Source organism: Hyperolius riggenbachi, chromosome 1 (genome assembly GCF_040937935.1).
Source record: "Hyperolius riggenbachi isolate aHypRig1 chromosome 1, aHypRig1.pri, whole genome shotgun sequence".
In the NCBI taxonomy this organism is placed as follows: domain Eukaryota; kingdom Metazoa; phylum Chordata; class Amphibia; order Anura; family Hyperoliidae; genus Hyperolius; species Hyperolius riggenbachi.
The window spans coordinates 167119524-167138564 of NC_090646.1; the positions used below are offsets into that span (position 1 = coordinate 167119524).

General features: G+C 44.4%; 1 protein-coding gene across 2 annotated transcripts in view; it reads left to right on the forward strand.

The window, feature by feature from the left end:
- Positions 1–19041, forward strand: part of SPOCK3 (SPARC (osteonectin), cwcv and kazal like domains proteoglycan 3) — a 545564-nt gene that overhangs the window by 227449 nt on the left and 299074 nt on the right. For both annotated transcript variants that reach the window (XM_068278829.1, XM_068278830.1), the window contains exon 3: positions 1461–1506. In XM_068278829.1, the coding sequence (XP_068134930.1) occupies positions 1461–1506 (46 nt within the window). The remainder of the gene's footprint in view (positions 1–1460; positions 1507–19041) is intronic.

Consider the following 19041-nt stretch of genomic DNA (forward strand, 5'->3'; position numbering starts at 1 on the left):
AGGCAGAATGGATGGAATACCGCCAAGATAGCAGGTAATCCTTAAGGAAAGCTATTTAAATGTCACTTGCCTGCCAGTTCTCATGACAGTGAGAGCCAAAACTAGTTGGGACCAGAGCGGGCAGTGATCGGTATACACACTTATTGGACACTTAACCACTTGCCGACCAAGTGATTTCCCATTGATCTGTGCTGGGTGGGCTCTTCAGCCCCCAGCACAGATCGTGTTGCAGGCAGGGCGATCAGACTTCCCCTCTTTTTTCCCCACTAGGGGGATGTCCTGCTGGGGGGGTCTGATCGCCGCCGCTCTGCTGTGCCTTGCGGGGGGGGGGGCTCCTCAAAGGCCCCCTCCGCAGCGCTATTCCCCCCTCTCTCTCCTTCCCTCCCTCTCCCTGGGGGCGGTACAGGATGACGATATGTCCTGTACTGCCTCTGATAGGCTTCAGCCTATCAGACGGCGGCGATCCCCGGCCTATCAGAGGCCGGGGATTGCCGATCTCCTTTACGGCGCAGCTGCAGCTGCAGCGCCGTACAGAGTAAACACCGGGGATTTCTTCCCCACGTGTTTACATTTCGCCTGCGAGCCGCGATCGGAGGCTCGCAGGCAGTTCACGGAAACACCCTCCGTGAACTGACATGGAATGGCCTTTTCCATGGAAACCCGCAGACAACCAGTTTACGCCAATCGGCGTTAGCTGGTCGTCAAGAGGTTAAAGACTAGTACCGCGGTAGTGGGAAGCGTATTTAGCCTGGGATGTTCCTAAGTGGATTGGGACCCTCTGTATGTGAGTGAATCTTAATCTATGTGTATCCATTGTTCATTTCAATATTAAAGCCTACATTGGGCACCAGATACTACTGAAAGGAGAATCCTCTTTTTTGTGAATGTACCCTTACACCTAAATGTTACCTCTAATCCTGACTGATACTGACCTTCCATTATCTTTTTTGTCAGTTGTATTAATTGGCCTGGTCATCTTTAATATACTACTTTCTAGTCGAATGCCAGTGACCAGTTAATGAGCTGTAGCCAAAAGCTGGTGCATAGCCATACAATAGCCATTAGCCAAGCATCAGCATTTAAATCTGCATCTAGCATCACTGAGCTGCTAGCTTACTTTGGCTCTATGTGAGCACTAAAATAACTGACACCCAGATCAACCGCTTTACCCCAAGCTGTCTAAGAAATGACTTTCTAGAAGTCTGTATGCAATAAAAACCCAACTTGCCTGCCAGATGAGAATGCATTGATCTGTTTATTGGCTATGTTGCCATTATGCCTTGCAAATAGAAGGTTTTACTTTATCATCAGCAAGTTTTAGTGCAAGAGAACATTAAAGTATGTTATGACACCTTTTGGCTTCTGCTGAATAAGCAGCACTGTGTAGTAAGAAGTCTGCTATATTTTAACTTTGTGTTTATTTTTGTATTGAATTATGGACTTTGTTGTTTGTATCTTAGGATGACTATTTCCGTTCTTGGAATCCAGGAAGGCCATTTGATCAAGGTAAGCTAATTTAACAATTTACTTCATTTTCATTTATTTCCAGTTCATGTGACTGTAAGTCACTGGTGGTGACTTGTGAAAAAATACATGTATTCCTAAGCTCCATTGTGTCTACTTTAACCACTTTAGGATCCTTGGTACGCATATCCACGCCCCTTTAAACTTCACGTGCGGATCAGGGTTGTAGATATGCGTACTGCTGCCTTACCGTCACGTTCACGATTCCCGCGCTGTTTTCCGCCGAGCCGATCCACCGTCGCAGCCATCTCCATCTGTGATCAGGATGTGAGAATCTTTTGATTCTCAATCCCGATCACCGTCCCCATGTCTTCGGAGAGCTTGTAAACGTCATACAAGCTCTGAGACTGGACACGGCTGTGTTCTATTAATAGAAACATGGTCTCAATAGCACCATCTTGTGGCCAAAAAGTAAAATACACCTATTTATGCCACTATACTGTTTTCCATAGAAAATGTATTATTATTTTTTTTTTATTACTTTTAACCCCTTCCATCCCTGCCGCACAGTTACAGAAATAAAACACTTGTTAAAAAAAATTACATCATTTAATTTTTTTTACATAAATAGTTACCTTAGTGACTTTTGTAATACGGATGTCATGAGAGTATATTTTTTCAAAAAAAGATCTTGTAATAAGTGAAAAAGTATTAAAAATCCCTAAATGGAAAAATGCTCCTTCATTTCCAGTTAAAATATTATTACCATACATCGTACTAGGGACAAAATTTAAACGTTGTAATAAACCGGACAAATAAGATGTGTGGGTTTTATGTACCAAAGCACATTTTATTTTAAAACTATAATGGCTGAAAACTGAGAAATAATCATTTTTTTTCCTTATTATTCCCTTTACAATGCATATAAAATAAAATAATTCAGAGCAAAAACTACCACCCAAAGAAAGCCTAATTTGTGGCGAAAAAAACAATATATAGATAATTTCAGTGTGATAAGTAACAATAAAGTTATCGCTGAATGAATGGGAGGAGCGCTGAAATGTGAAAGTTGTTTTGGTTTTTAAGGGGAAAAACCTGTGATCCTGAAGTGGTTAAACATGAAGTCAGAGGAGTCTGTCTTTCGAACTTAATGTGCACCTGGACATGTAATTTAAAGCCTCTTCACTGTGTATTGTTGTTGTGCTCTAGTAAAAAAAAATACTTTTTTTTAAATATTTGTACTCCTTCTCTAAATGGCAAACATGTTTTCTTTTACTTTTTACTGTGATATCTAGGGAGATTGTCTCCTTCCTCTCCATTAGTGAATGAATCATTGTCATCTTCACTGTGGCCGGTCATCATCATTTTTGGCTATCCTGCGTGATATGTAGTTATCTGCACACCGATCTTCCTTAGGGTTAGGGCAAGGTTAAACAAGCAGTTACAGACAGTTTCTGGGTTGACAATCACAGCATCTACAAGTCCTGCTGGCCTGGTAAACCTGTCATTAGCGCAGAATGAGTTTTTGAATGAATCACTCTTCTTACGTCACACCTGCATTGTAGTGAGGTTAAGCTCTTCAGAAACCACCACATGTGTAAATAAACCTGGACTCTTCAAGAACAAAGTTATTATGCTGTTCTGCAGACCTAGTTTTATAAAGACAAAACCATTTTATCATCCTCACATAGAAAGATGATTCATTAAGTTAATAACACACATGGAAAATCATGGAAAAGCTACATGCACTAAATTAATTTACCCTTGAAAAATGGAGATTAATGGGCTTGGGCCCTCTTGTATGAATATTATAATGGTCCTTTTCATAAAAAATAGCAAACTATCTTTATTTTAAGATCTTGAACACACTATTTAAGGATGGAGGAAAAAAGGTTTTAATCTGCAGCTGGGGAATGGTTTCTTTCCTGTAAGGGCTCTAAAAATGTAGAATGAATATTCCATCAGAACTGTTCTAGTGGATTCAGTAGATAACTTAAAAAGAATTGCATATTTTCTTGAAATATAAAGATCTGCTCATGGAGTGTTGATTTACAGTTTTTTTTTTTGATTCATGTTAAGAACTCTCTTAGATAAACGGCTAAGCAGCACAATAATTGTGCCATTTACCTGCTCCATTGCCTTTGCTATGCACCTTCTGGTTGCAAAATAATGTGATCGAATGAGAGCATTAGTAACCACAAGTGTGTCAGTGGTTGGCACGCAGTGCACTAGCTGTCCGGTAAAAACAATTGCAGCATTTAGCATGCAGGGCTGACTGCTGCTTGCTCAGATGCTCATGCAAAGATGACTCTTGCTGCAAGCGCCCAGCACATAAACAGGTAAATAAAGCCGTAAAAAAAAGTGGTCTGGGCGCTCCTCAATGTCACAGAACCTCTCCGGATTGAACGTCTAAGGCTGTTGGGAGGATCACTATACAATGGGGATAGCCCTTCCCCTATAAGATGTTGAAGAAAAAGTCTGTACAGCGCTCACTCCTCACAGTCATACATAAGTTTCATAAACCACAGAAATCCCACTGTCTGCAACTGCCTCCATTCTCTAGTAGAAATGAATACTCTCACCGGCGTTCAGAGGCTGATTTGCCACGTATTCAGCTGATCTGTGGCAAATCAGCCTCTGAACGCCGGTGAGAGTATTCATTTCTACTAGAGACTGGAGGCAGTTGCAGACAATGGGATTTCTGTGGTTTATGAAACTTATGTATGACTGTGAAGAGTGAGCGCTGTACAGACTTTTTCTTCAAGGTAAATAAAGCCTTTCCACTTTATAGGATCAAGTATGTGAACAGAAATTGCCCCACCAAATTTAACAACATTTAGGATGAGATTTGGGATTAAACACCTTGTGACTATACATCTATTCCCCATAGAGATGACAGACAGGTCCCCATCCCCCCCCCCCCTTTCTTCTTCTTCTTCACTCCCCTCCCTCTCTTTTTCCCTTTTTTTCCACTTCTTGGTCTCTTCCCCTCTCTCTCTCCTTTCTACTCTCTTCTCCTTCTCTTTTTTTCTCTCTCTTCCTTTTCCTCATATCTCTCTCTGCTTATGGATGCTTATCCTTATCACTCTTCTGTTTTTCATGCCTGAGCCATTAGGTTGGCTCTCGGTCACCATATGCTGGTTTGTATAATATACAGGTATGACGACCCATGTTGGGCCAGTTTTCTCCTGTAGAGGTCTTCCCGCTAATTAACCTCAGACACTATTGCTTATTTCTTAGTGTGTTATACTGACATGGGTTAATTACTTACTTTTTATACCTCCTTTACTTGTTGATATATATTGTATCTCAGGCATTGCTCAGACAGCGGACCAATGGGGAGCCTCGGCTGCAGATTCAAAGATGCTTTGCCCGGGCTCCTATGCGCACAGTAATTACAGTAGATAGCTACACTGTAATTACATGACAGAATTTGGGGCGAGAGGCAGTGGATAATTAGCGGCGGTATGTAGAATGACAGTGGTGCCCAGCGCAGCTACCTGGGGGACTTTAAAGATGTGCGGCAACCCGACGGGGAGCTCTGGGGGTCTCCTTATTAAAGACCCCCAGATGCTGCGGCGGATTGTCGGCGGGTTAGTGCGCATGTGTGGGAAGTGAGGCCGTGGTGCTGAAGGACAGCACCACAGCGTAAACCTCACTCCCCGTCTGCAAGCTACTTATCACCTTGAATGGGATATGGCCCTTAGAGTCATAAACATTACAGTTATTGTTACAAAAAGCCCCTGAATTGGAGTAAGAAACTGAAATACTACCGGCAAGTACAGTTTTTCTCTGTACCATTGTAGCTGTAAGTTCTGCACTACAGTACACGGCATGTTACATGTTACAGTACACGGCATGGGTTTTATTAAACAAAGCAAAATAGAAAAAAAAGTATTTTCTTTTAAAACAGTTAACCCCTCTGCTTGTAATCCAACATTTTATTCTGCTGGTCTTTCCTTTTTTAATGTCATGTGGCATTCAGCACAAGTCTGCATTGAACCTGTCATGCAAGAACAGATTTGGCGTAATTTAAAGATCTTTATCAATGTTACCGTGTGCCAGACATTTTCTTCATGAACAGCTTTCAAGCTATTACCTTTTGCCTATCTTCCCGTTAGTGCAAACATGAAGAGAGAAACAAGCATACCAATGCTGGTAGCCATATTATACTTACCATCTAATTCCTACTTGCATACCTTCTCTTAGCTACATCATTTTTTGTAAAAGATAAATGCTTCACTTACTTTTAGTAATTCTCACTTGTATTAGTGACAAAGGTCTTCTACAGCACAGAAAGATGTAGGTATCAGGCTCAAACTGCTTTATTTTTTTGCTTTGACTATAAATTCAGGCAATCACGTTGTGCTTGGGGTGCTATGTAGTCAATCTTATGATAAGATTTACGTAAAGAGATGAAACACACACTCTTAAAGGAACTTTTCAGCTTAGTATGGCCCCCGATCACTGCGCATGATACAATCACACCACTAAATAGGGATGATCGGAGATGTTGATTTTCGATTCCGCAGAAATTCTGATTTCCACCATTGGCGATTACTGATTTTTACGGATTTCTGAACGGTTTCCGATTTCCGAGTTCGGATTTCCGAGTAATTTTTTGGGGGTCATTTTTTGCATTCTCTGATTGGCCAAATACTTCCAAGTTGACTTTGCATTCTCTGATTGGTCCAATGTTTCCAAGTTCTGTGATTGGGCTAAAATTACCGAGTTGTGGTAATGCAGTAATCTACCGAATTCGGATTTCCAAGTAGTGTCTTTTCGTCATTTTGTGCATTCTCTGATTGGCCAAATACTTCCGAGTTGTTTCTGCATACTCTGATTGGTCCATTGGTTTTGAGTTCTGTAATTGTGCTAAAATTACCGAATTGCAGTAATGCAGTATTTCTGAAGAAATCCGATTTCTGACTTCCATTTTCTGAGTTCCGATCGGAACTCGGAAATTTCAATTCCGCAAAATCTGAATGAGCATCCCTACCACTAAACACTGATCGCAACCACAGTTTCCTGTAAATCAGGGGCTGTGATTGGTGTTTGGAGATGCATGCATGCAGGGGCACATTTCCTCATGGCCTTATTTCTAATGCAGGCACCATATTGCATTATGGGCATACAGTCTTATATTATTTTCATTTAATGTGCTGCAGCCACACAGTTTAATGGATGCCTGATGAGCAAATCAAATGTCCATGAATGCATATGCACCATGTCGAAATGTGGGACTTACAGAAAAAACAAACAAAACGTAGTCCCTAGAGGTGATATCTGTGACCTCTCTCCCACCAAACTGCTAAGCCAACTATTCCTATGGATGTCAACATTTAAGGGAAGTTACGTTGGGGATGCATAAAATGTTTCCCTTCTAGCAAACCAACCTCATCCCAATATTGAGAGACTAGAGTATTCTCACCATAGCCATATAACACCAACAGGAAATGGGTCCAAAGACTGGGGCTTGTATTGTTATTGGGTCTTTTCAGACTCCTTACATATTCACATAAATGTTCATCAGAAAAAAAAAACCCACACTGATTAAAATATGTTAATAAAATAAAATACACACATCTACTTTTAAAACATTTTATTGATATCCTCCCTAAATACATGCCAAAGTAGAGTATGTTAGCCATCAGTAAAATCAAGAAGTGTTGAATCAGGATGACACCATTTATTGGTTAATTTAGAAGAAACTTGACTTGATTTCTGTATATTGACTAGCTGTTAGACCAGGCAGCGTATATACACAGGACTTTAAAAGGAGATACATTGTTTTGAAAACTAAATGCCATTAGATGCCTTAATTACAACACCAGGATGGTGTCACAGGGATGCTAGCTAATTTATGACAAATAGATAAGACCATTTGTTTGCTTAAACATCACATACCACAGACTCAGGGGGATGAGGAGATATTGTAAAAAAAAAAAGCGGAGTTTAAAAGTTAACCTAGTCAGAGTACATACAATATTTGTTATATGCTAAAAAGAATTGTGGCATTTAAAACCCATCTTACCAGCACAAGAAGTAAGAAGAATTGCGGCATTTAAGAACTATCGTATCAGCACAAGAAAAACCTTGTTTAAACCTTCATCTACAGTTTTGAACTAATATATACATTTTGTCTCTTTTATTAGTCTTTCTTAAAGGGGCAATACAGCGAAAAACTGTAAAATTTAAAATATGTGCAAACATATACAAATAAGAAGTACATTTTTTTCCAGAGTAAAATGAGCCGTAAATAACTTTTCTCCTATGTTGCAGTCACTTACAGTAGGTAGTAGAAATCTAACAGAAGTGACAGGTTTTAGACTAGTACATCTCTTCATAGGGGATTTTCAGCAAGGCGTTTATTCTTTATAAAGATATTCCCTACAAAGGATTTAAACAACAATGCTTCCCTGCTCCCTACACAGTTTTTTGGCAGTTGGACAGAGCAATCACCATTCACTAAGTGCTTTTGAAGGTAAATACATCCCTGAGAATCCCCTATAAAGAGATGGACTAGTCCAAAACCTGTCACTTCTGTCAGATTTCTACTACCTACTGTAAGTGACAGCAACATAGGAGAAAAGTAATTTGTGGCTCATTTTACTCTGGAAAAAAATTACTTCTTATTTGTATATGTTTGCACATATTTAAAATTTTACAGTTTTTCGTTGTAGTGCCCCTTTAATGCAATTTAAATCCACCCATTATTATAGTGATGAGAAGAACATTTAAACGGTGTCCACATAAGTAGAAATGTGTTGGTACTGGGAGATCAGTATATTTATTTATTTATTTGTTTATTTATTTTTGCTGTTAATAGCAAGCCTTTGCTGGTTCATATGCTCACGTAGAGTTCCTCCCACATAAATTCCTTTAAGGAATCTTGCACTCATGATCAGATGTACCAGATTTGATGAACCATAGGAAAAGTGTCTTGTACTTTGTATTCCTGTTATGTACCTGGTATTGGTATCCTGTCAGTGGAATGTACCGTATTTTTCGGACTATAAGACGCACTTTTTCTCCCCCAAAAGTGGGGAGAAAAAGTTACTGCGTCTTATAGTCCGAATGTGGCAAGTCCTTACCTATCCAGGTGCTGATAATCACCCTAATGAGGTCCGTGGCGAGGTGCCGGCAGCAGCTGTGCGATCCGGAATTCCTCTGTGGCATCCAACATGTCCCTGGCAAAGGCAGCGGCAACAGCGCGATCGTAATTCCCATGCTGCATTTAGCTTGTCCCCGATAAAGGCAGCAGCGTGGTTTGAATTCCCAGTATTAGAAGCTGCAGCAGCGAGATCCGGAATTACCGTAGGGTATCTATCTTGTCCCCGCAGTGAGATTCAAAGACAGCAGCGCGATCCAAAATTTGCAAAACTCTGATCCCCGAGCGCATAGCAGCGTCGCTGTAAGTGTTGTATTGCTGGTCTCTTCTCATGGGCTCTCTGTGCCTGCATCAGCCGCGTGATCCGGGCAGAGCAGGACATCTTCAGCCACCATGTCCGCAGTGTCCACCTGAGGCCTCCGTACTGGCTTGTGGACTGGCGCCCTCTCATGACCTGCGGCGCACGTGCGCCGGGGTCATGGGGTCAACCAATGAACAAGCCAGTACGCTGAAGTGGTGGCTGAAGATGTCCTGCTCTGCCCGGATCACGCGGTCACGCGGCTGATGCAGGCACAGAGAGCCCATGAGAAGAGACCAGCAATACAACACTTACAGCGACGCTGCTATGCGCTCGGGGATCGGAGTTTTGCAAACTTTGGATCGCGCTGCTGTCTTTGAATCTCACTGCGGGGACAAGATAGATACCCTTCCGGATATCCGGATCTCGCTGCTACAGCTTCTAATACTGGGAATTCCAACCACGCTGCTGCCTTTACCGGGGACAAGCTAAATGCAGCATGGGAATTACGATCGCACTGCTGCCGCTGCCTTTGCCAGGGACATGTTGGATGCCACAGAGGAATTCCGGATCGCACAGCTGCTGCCTCAACGTAGGGACAAGCTAGATCTCACACTGGAACTCCGGAGAAGCTACCACCCAGGTTGGATAGGTGAGATCTTAATGTAATTGTAGTGGTTAGTTAGTGTAGCAAGGTTGGGGGGAACAGGGGTTTGTGTAGTGTAGTGCAGTGTAGCTGGGTTGAGAAAGGGGCACAAGGGGTTTGTTAAGTGTAGTTGGTGGAGGCAGAAGAGGTTAGCTGGGCAGTGTAACTTAGGTAGAGATATCTTGGGGTTGGTTAAAGGTCCATAGGACACTCCTGGACCATGGACGCACCTAGGTTTATTTTTTATTTTTTTCCTGGTTTTTGCCCTCTAAACCTAGGTGCGTCTTATAGTCCGGAGCGTCTTATAGTCCGAAAAATACGGTATGTGTTTACAGGTCACACACGTTTTCTTTTGGCAGGAGAATGTTCCATTCTGTTTTGGCCTATTCAAAGAACTGCTTACAGTCATCTGGTTAAGATCGGGTGGCTGTTGATATTCCAGGTTCCTGTTGACCTTGATTTAAAAAAAATTGCTTCCTACTCTTTTCTGTGTCACTAACTCAAAAAGAACTTGCAATCGAGTTGTTCTGACTTCACACTAGTGAACTGAGCCTACATTAGCTGCATCTTTGTTACAGGAATGTGACTCAAGCTTCTGAAGTTATGAGATAAGTAGAGTTGGGCCGAACCTCCGATTTTAGGTTCGCGAACCGGGTTCGCGAACTTTCGCGGAAGGTTCGGTTCGCGTTAAAGTTCGCGAACCGCAATAGACTTCAATGGGGATGCGAACTTTGAAAAAAAAAAAAATTATGCTGCCCACAAAAGTGATGGAAAAGATGTTTCAAGGGGTCTAACACCTGGAGGGGGGCATGGCGGAGTGGGATAGATGCCAAAAGTCCCCGGGAAAAATCTGGATTTGACGCAAAGCAGCGTTTTAAGGGCAGAAATCACATTGAATGCTAAATGACAGGCCTAAAGTGCTTTAAAACATCTTGCATGTGTATACATCAATCAGGTAGTGTAATTAAGGTACTGCTTCACACTGACACACCAAACTGTTCACTGAACAGAACAGGTATGCAGTGGCGGGTTCACTGAACAGGTATGCAGTGGCAGGATCAATGAACAGGTATGCAGTGGCAGGATCACTGAACAGGTACGCAGTGGCAGGATCACTGAACAGGTATGCAGTGGCAGGATCAATGAACAGGTATGCACTGGCAGGATCACTGAACAGGTATGCAGTGGCAGGATCAATGAACAGGTATGCAGTGGCAGGATCAATGAACAGGTATGCAGTGGCAGGATCAATGAACAGGTATGCACTGGCAGGATCACTGAACAGGTATGCAGTGGCAGGATCAATGAACAGGTATGCACTGGCAGGATCACTGAACAGGTATGCAGTGGCAGGATCAATGAACAGGTATGCACTGGCAGGATCACTGAACAGGTATGCAGTGGCAGGATCACTGAACAGGTATGCAGTGGCAGGATCACAGTACAGGTATGCAGTGGGCTGAGGGCTCACTGAACAGAACAGGTATGCAGCCAGGAAGAAGTTAAGCCTAACTAATCTTTCCCTATGAGAGACTGCAGCAGCTCGCCCTACTCTCACTAATGCAGGCACACGAGTGGCCATAACGGCCGCCGCTGCCTGCCTTATATAAGGGGGGGTGGGGCTCCAGGGGCTAGTGTAGCCTAATTGGCTACACTGGGCCTGCTGACTGTGATGTAGAGGGTCAAAGTTGACCCTCAGGTGCATTATGGGGCGAACCGATTTTTTGCGAACTTTTGCCGCAAAACGTTCGCGTGCGACACCCGCACGCGAACCACCTAAGTTCGCGCGAACCACGTTCGCCGGCGAACCGTTCGGCCCAACTCTAGAGATAAGTATATTTAGAGAGTTATTATATTTTACATTTTGGTCAGAAATTGCACCTTTCTAATCTGATAGTAAAGGTTCAGTTGAAAACCCCTTATTTAGTAAGTCCTAAACTCTGTTGCTTTATACAAAACCAGACCTTTGCCTCAGAGTACTTTTCCATCATTACAACAGCCTATTCTGTGTTCCTGGAACTTTGAGTATGCTGTGTGTATTTATTTTACTAGATTATTATTGATAGTAATAACTTTCTGAAAGTTTTATGCGTTGCTGAGAAGTAAACTGGCATCTAGAAGTTTATGTAAGACTTTTTAATCATGGGCTTCGAGTTGTGGTAGCAGTAATTAGTAAAGGAGCGAACAGAAGTGAGCAGGAGTGATACATAGACATAATCACATGGTTCTCAGATCTGTATCGCATAATTACTTCATCTGCATATAATACTGATCATGGACATCCTCTTCCAGAGCATATTATTGAGTGAATGATGCCCATCACAGCTGCTTGAACGATGAATACACAACCTACTTGATGGATTCAGATATTATGCATAGTCATGATCACAGATCAGAATACTGAACTTAATTTCTTGCTCCAAAACTAAACAGACATTTGAAGGCTGTTTTCAGCATTAATCACCTTGATGTTGTTGTTGGTTTTGTAAGCTTACTTGTTCATAGTCTACAGCTAATGTCTGATGATGCTAAGGGCCTGAATTACTAAGTGTCACAGGAGCCCTAGTGGCTGACCGCACTTAGCCCTCTAAACGGTGCCAGCGCACAGATCGTGCGAACTCTGGTCGCAGTCAATGCGCAGGAACCGTTAAGAATTAGCCGCAGACAACTCAGAAGGGAGCCTGTGAGACACGGGTGATTACAACTTCACCCACTGGTTCAGAGTAAACTGCCACCACCGCGGTTACCATGGGACCGTGGAGCCCACTAACTGACTGACTAGTCCTGCGAAAAAAACGGTTAAACACACGGTATTCTGTCTAGCCAACAACAAACAAACAGTAGCGTATCTTCAGAGACCCGGGATCAGTTCTGCGTGTGCTGATAAGCAGGGTAGCGGACAGTGAATGACTTGGAGAAAGTCGTTTATTCACGCAATATAAATAATTAATATATACAGACAATTATTAAAATCACAATTATTAAGACAGTAATAGCCAGTATAAAAAATAAAAGAAGGGAGAAAAATACTTAGTTCCTGGAAAGATGTCCTTTTTGTGGGAAAAACAGAGTTCTGGGTTTCAATCAGAGTTCAGAGTTCAGACCAGGTGGATGCCAGCATATCCTCAAGCTGGCACCTGATGAGTTCAAGATGTTTCAGTGTGGAGGACACTGAGTTTGGCTCCTCTGCCATTCTTATGCCCCTGATTCAGTAGGAGGGAGTGAGGGCAGGCCCACACCCCCCCTTAGAACATGAGATGAGTCCTCCCCTTGTCCTGGGGGCCAGAAATCATGCCGTAACCATATATGGGCTCTATCTCACAGAACCGTACAGTTCAGGGCAGATTTATTAATATTTTCAGGTCTGCCTCGATGTACCCAGCAGCCTGATACCAAACATGAGGGGTGAGACCCTTGTGGTATCAGCAGGGCAATTTCAAACTGCCTAACTGGCAGTCCTTACCTCAGAATGTTCTGAAACTTCCTCAGAACCAGCACCGGGGCTCATGCTACACTTCCCCCACGTTTGGCGAAGCTGCCATCTCAGGAACCCCAGAAATATGACAGATCTGGGAAGTTATGGATATGCTATGAGACTCAGGTTATTCCCAGGCAAAGGCTCTTTGAAGTTTGGAGCAGCCAGCTAGGTGTCACCTCCCCTGCTGGGAGGGAGCCAGTGGGTCTGGCTTCCCCCCAACTAGATTGCTTCTGCCATGGTGCTTGTCACCTTATACCTGATGGATGGGCCATCAGCACAGCTTGAAGCCAGGGACTCTCCGGGGCAGATTAGGCTCAGGCTCATTAGCATATCAAAAGAGCCATCCAGCCTTTAGGATGGTGCTCTCTCTCTGCTAAGAAAAGGACTTCAGCTGCCCCTACACACTCAACCCAGATTGTATCGATTTGAAGCGTAATCGATGCAGGGAATCGAGTGCGATCGCTTTTTCTTCACGGGCGGTTACAGGACGCGCCTGCGGCCCCGCAACCGTCCGTGACACTAAGGCATGTCCAGAGAGCTCTAAGCATCTCCAGTCAGGACATCTTACGGACAGTAGACCACCAGCTTGCAGGTCTGGGTGAGACTTATTTATCATTTATGTGTGTGGCGAATTGATGCATAATTATGAAAGGTGCACTGTGATGATTTGCTCAGCTGCCTGTGCAGGCAGGCAGCTTTTTGACCATTGTGTAGGTTTGCATGCTGCAGGACTCTGGAAAGAAGAGCTTCTGTCAGTTTTGCAGCTTGTGCTTGCTGAGGAATTTGCATACGTTGTCATGCAAATTGCCTGGCCACATTCATTGGAGGCGTGTACTATAAGTACTATGTGTGTCCCACAATGCTTGGCTGTTCATAAGGATTTCGTCCTATGTAACACTCCTGGTGGGGTGTCAGCCTTACTCTCTGTTTGAAGATCAGCTTAGAGTAATTCCTGAATCTGCGCTAGTCAGGTTTTTCCTAGTGCAGTTAGGATTGTTTATCTGTTGTTTGTTCTGTTGCCATTGTCTTGTCCCAACGGTGGTCAACAGGAAATGGTTCTGATCTCTGTTCTTGGAGTATAGCTGGTGCAGCGGTTGCTACCAGCTATCTCTGCTGATCTGTCTCCTGGGATCGCGCTAGCCACTTTTCGCTAGCGCTGTGGATCCTTCTGTTCTGTCTCCTGGGATCGCGCTAGCCACTTTTCGCTAGCGCTGTGGATCCTTCTGTTCTGTCTCCTGGGATCGCGCTAGCCAAATCGCTAGCGCTGTGGATCCTTCTGTTCTGTCTCCTGGGATCGCGCTAGCCACTTTTCGCTAGCGCTGTGGATCCTTCTGTTCTGTCTCCTGGGATCGCGCTAGCCACTTTTAGCTAGTGCTGTGGATCCTTCTGTTCTGCTACTCTGTACCTGGATCGCACTCGCTTCGCGCTAGTGCTGTAAATCCTTCTTTTCTGTCTTCCTGGATCACGCTAGCCACTTTCGCTAGTGCTGTGGATCCTATCTCTCGCTTGTCCCTGTTTTCGTGTGTCTGTCTTGTCTGCTACGACCGCTTGCTGGAGGCTCGGTGAGGTAACCGTTAAGCAAGCGTTCGCGTCCTCTGTTTCATGTTTGTCTGTCGATGGTTAGTTAGGCTTGCTTGTCTCTATTGTGCTTATCACGTGGAGACCGCGCATAACCGCGTGCACTGTTGCGAATGAGTGCGGTGTTCGCGGTTAGCTAGCGTTTGTTATTTTCCGCATCTCCTCATTGTATGATTTGCTGTGCCTTTGCTATCCTCGTATTCTGTCCTGATCTGCCTTGTGTCACGTCTGGCGATCGCGTTCCTGTTTCATATCTGCTGTTGTGTGTGCACTGTTGCGGGGTGGCGACTAGGTTGACGCACACACATACAACCTGTCCCTTTGCTCGTTCTCATTCGCAATCGCCTCTCTTGCGATTGCGTTCTGCGCTTCGTACAATTCCTGTCTGGCATTTGTGGAGGTACAGAGGATTGGTTCCTCTGCACTCCCCAGCGCCATCTGCCGACAGGAATTTTCCCTCTACGGGTGCGTAGCACCTTTTGCTGGGTGCCTGCAAATATATGTTTGTGAAGGATTTCCGCCGTGTCAGCGCACGCGTTGTGCGCTGATCACGGAGAAAGTTCCACAATCGTTACAGTGTGAACAGCCAAACCCAAAACCCCAGTGTAGACGGAATTTCGATTTGTACGATTTTGTCGAATATGGCTCTTGTACCTTTAAGAGATTTAAAAAACTTGAACCTGAATCAGCAGACGAATTTTTGTCTGAGTGTACGAAACTGTTAGCGAACCCTGAATTCCAATGCACCCCAGTGTCTACCTGGGCCCCCCAAATAGTCTACATTCTGTTGGGGGGCGAAATGTCAATGTGGGCTTATGATGTGTTATATCATACCACCCTGAGTCAAAGACCCCTGGAATTCTTGGCCTTTTTAATTCACAATTGGCTGAGATTACCTCAATTACCATACCCCCTTAATGAGTTGTTGTCAGCAGCTCAATCAGCTGTTCCATCTACTCTTTCATCCATAAAGCAGACATCCAAAGCCTCTAAGTCTAAACGTAAAAGATCTAGGAAGGCTTCCCAGCGGAAAGATCCGTTGCCCTTAGCAACCACAAATAAAGAGGTTATTTCTGTCAAGTCTGAAATGGGCAAAACCATGCAATATGATAATGATGTTTATAATGCATCTGCTGATCAGTTTCCAGGATTTTTGCCCCAATCCAAAGCTTATGTGGATCCTGCTATAGGTAGGATCGCACACTACATTAAAGCAGTTAAAAAATCTGTTCTTGTTCCTGAACTCCACCCCTATGGAGATTATCTGGATACTGGCCTGTTTGAACCCCCATTTGCTTCCTGGGATGTTGGGGCCTTGCTGGAGGAATTCGATTTTGATTGGAAAGCCTTTTGCGATTTTTACATCGTAAAAAGCGAAGATGTCTTGAATGCTTGTCTCGATTCTATGTACCTTCTGATTGATTCTGATGAATGTGACAAGGAGGATGTGGATCTGGTGATCTATGTATGGCAAACGATTTTGGATGAGTTGCACACACACCAACCAATTGATTCCAATGGAGAGACATCGTTGTCGGATGATTGTTCCTGTCTTTCTGGGGTAAAGCATGAGAGTCTTGACTTTGTGCAATCTGAAATGAATGAGTACGCTGCTGTGGTTGATTCCTGTGCGAATCCTGAAGGATTCTCTCCTGACAGTGTGCAGTTTGAATCTGTGCGATCTGATGCCTGTTTCTCGGATGTTCCTGCAGATTGTGATCGGCATGAGTCTGCCGGTTTCCTCAAGGATGTGTGGGATCCTTTGTCATTTAGAAACAGATCTTTGAGATCTTCCATCTGTGACCCTGCTATGGGGAAAGTTTCTCGACTGTGCAGCGTCAAAAGTAAAATTAATGTGCCTAATAAAGTTTATCCTGTTGATGTCGCTATTTCTTCTGCAAATGAGTCTCTGTCTCACCCTGTTCTCACCTGTAAGGGCCCGTTGCCTGGGGACAGTTGCTCCAGCGTTTCGGTCCTAGATGCCTTGCAGTCTGCTCCGCAGATCGCGGAGGTTTGCGCTATGGAAGCGTCAGTTTCACAACCTAAAGTGATTTTTGATTCGCAGGTTTTGCGTCCTGGCTCCTCAGATTTGACATTGTTGGCCGAATCTAAGAGTGAGACAGCGCTTCGGTTTTGCGAATCTGACTCTGAAACATTGTTGCTGGGTCCAGAGAGAGTTTCTCTGAGCCTGCCCTGTACCATGAATAACAATATGATGTCCAATCACACTGACATTTGTGAGTCCCTTTCTTGCTCTGAGGGAAGTGCTGATTCTGCACCCTGTACTCTGGATGAGTCAATGTGGCCTTGCTTAGAATCCCATGCAGTGTCCCTAGAGGCTCGTCTGGGTATTGCCACTATACTCACCTGTTTTTCTGCAGTTTTGGAGTTGCAAGCTAGTTTGACTGCTACGCAGAATTCTGGGTGCAGCGAGATTAAAGTTAGGGAGTCAGTGTGTGGTTCAGTGAATATTCCTGTACATTCCGCTCATGATGATGAAATTCAGTCTCAGTTTATGGTGGAACCTTCCCTTGGACATCTGCCCTGTTCACAAAATAAAGTTCCAGTTCTGCCCTGTAACATGGATAGTACAGAATCCTTCTTGGAAAACTTGAAAAATTATGTTCCTGAGGTCTTGTTTGATGTTCTGGAGGTCTCTGAGTTCCTCCCAAAGGGTGCAGAACTTGTAGGAGATGTCTCCTGCCCCCCAAGTCCTTCTGAGGTGTTGCCCTCTTCCGTAGGCATTGCTGCCTTGCTGGCTACCTTTTCAGCTCTGGTGGAGCTTCAGTCATGTGTAGTCAATGATGATATTGCAGTCACAGAAATTTCCGAATTTGAATCCGAGTCTTCTTTTGAAAGTCCAGTGCTTGAGACCATTGCTCGTGATGATTTTCTGCCCGGTCCTGGTTTTGGTTTCCTCATGTCGGATTCTAAGGTTGGCAGTTCCCCAACATGTCCTGAGGTTTCTCCTGTGCTGGTGTACCCCAATGTGCTCTGTGACCCAGAAAGCCCAAGTGTGCCTCGGTTACCAGCATACTCAGATGCTTCCTCGGTGGAGACATGTTCTGATTTAGCCTGCCTGCTTGCATGCCCAGAAGTGGTCCCTGAAAGTCTTGATCTTGATGGGTGCCCTCGTAATTCTGAGTCTGGAATTGTCATTGGTTCCATAGGGGTTCTTGATAGTTCTCCATGTGAGCCTGGTGATTGTTCTGCCCTCTTGGGATCTCTGTGGAGCTTCAAAAGGTTCTGGGAGATTCCGGGAGAAATTTTGCTTGGTACCTTGGATAAGATCAACGGTGGCTTTTGTGTTGTAAGGGACACTTCGAACAGGTTTTGTGGCAGATTTGGTATTTTTGGACGCTCCTTGGAAGGTGGTGGGTATTGTCTGGAGGGTTTCGGTGGCTTCTTCTCTGGTATCCACAGTGATGATGGGTGTTACGCTGAGACCTGTAGTGCTGATGGGCATGTTTCGGTGGCTTCTGTTTCCGATGAGGTCGGTTTCGGGTGGACTGACTCTGGAATTGGACGTTGTCGGGCTGTCCCGACCTTCATGAGTCTTCAGTTTGAGTCTGTTGCTAATAGCACTTTTGAGGGTCGTCTGGAATTCGACCCTGGAGGGGGGGGTACTGTGATGATTTGCTCAGCTGCCTGTGCAGGCAGGCAGCTTTTTGACCATTGTGTAGGTTTGCATGCTGCAGGACTCTGGAAAGAAGAGCTTCTGTCAGTTTTGCAGCTTGTGCTTGCTGAGGAATTTGCATACGTTGTCATGCAAATTGCCTGGCCACATTCATTGGAGGCGTGTACTATAAGTACTATGTGTGTCCCACAATGCTTGGCTGTTCATAAGGATTTCGTCCTATGTAACACTCCTGGTGGGGTGTCAGCCTTACTCTCTGTTTGAAGATCAGCTTAGAGTAATTCCTGAATCTGCGCTAGGCAGGTTTTCCCTAGTGCAGTTAGGATTGTTTATCTGTTGTTTGTTCTGTTGCCATTGTCCTGTCCCAACGGTGGTCGACAGGAAATGGTTCTGATCTCTGTTCTTGGAGTATAGCTGGTGCAGCGGTTGCTACCAGCTATCTCTTCTGATCTGTCTCCTGGGATCGCGCTAGCCACTTTTCGCTAGCGCTGTGGATCCTTCTGTTCTGTCTCCTGGGATCGCGCTAGCCACTTTTCGCTAGCGCTGTGGATCCTTCTGTTCTGTCTCCTGGGATCGCGCTAGCCACTTTTCGCTAGCGCTGTGGATCCTTCTGTTCTGTCTCCTGGGATCGCGCTAGCCACTTTTCGCTAGCGCTGTGGATCCTTCTGTTCTGTCTCCTGGGATCGCGCTAGCCACTTTTAGCTAGTGCTGTGGATCCTTCTGTTCTGCTACTCTGTACCTGGATCGCACTCGCTTCGCGCTAGTGCTGTGGATCCTTCTGTTCTGTCTTCCTGGATCACGCTAGCCACTTTCGCTAGTGCTGTGGATC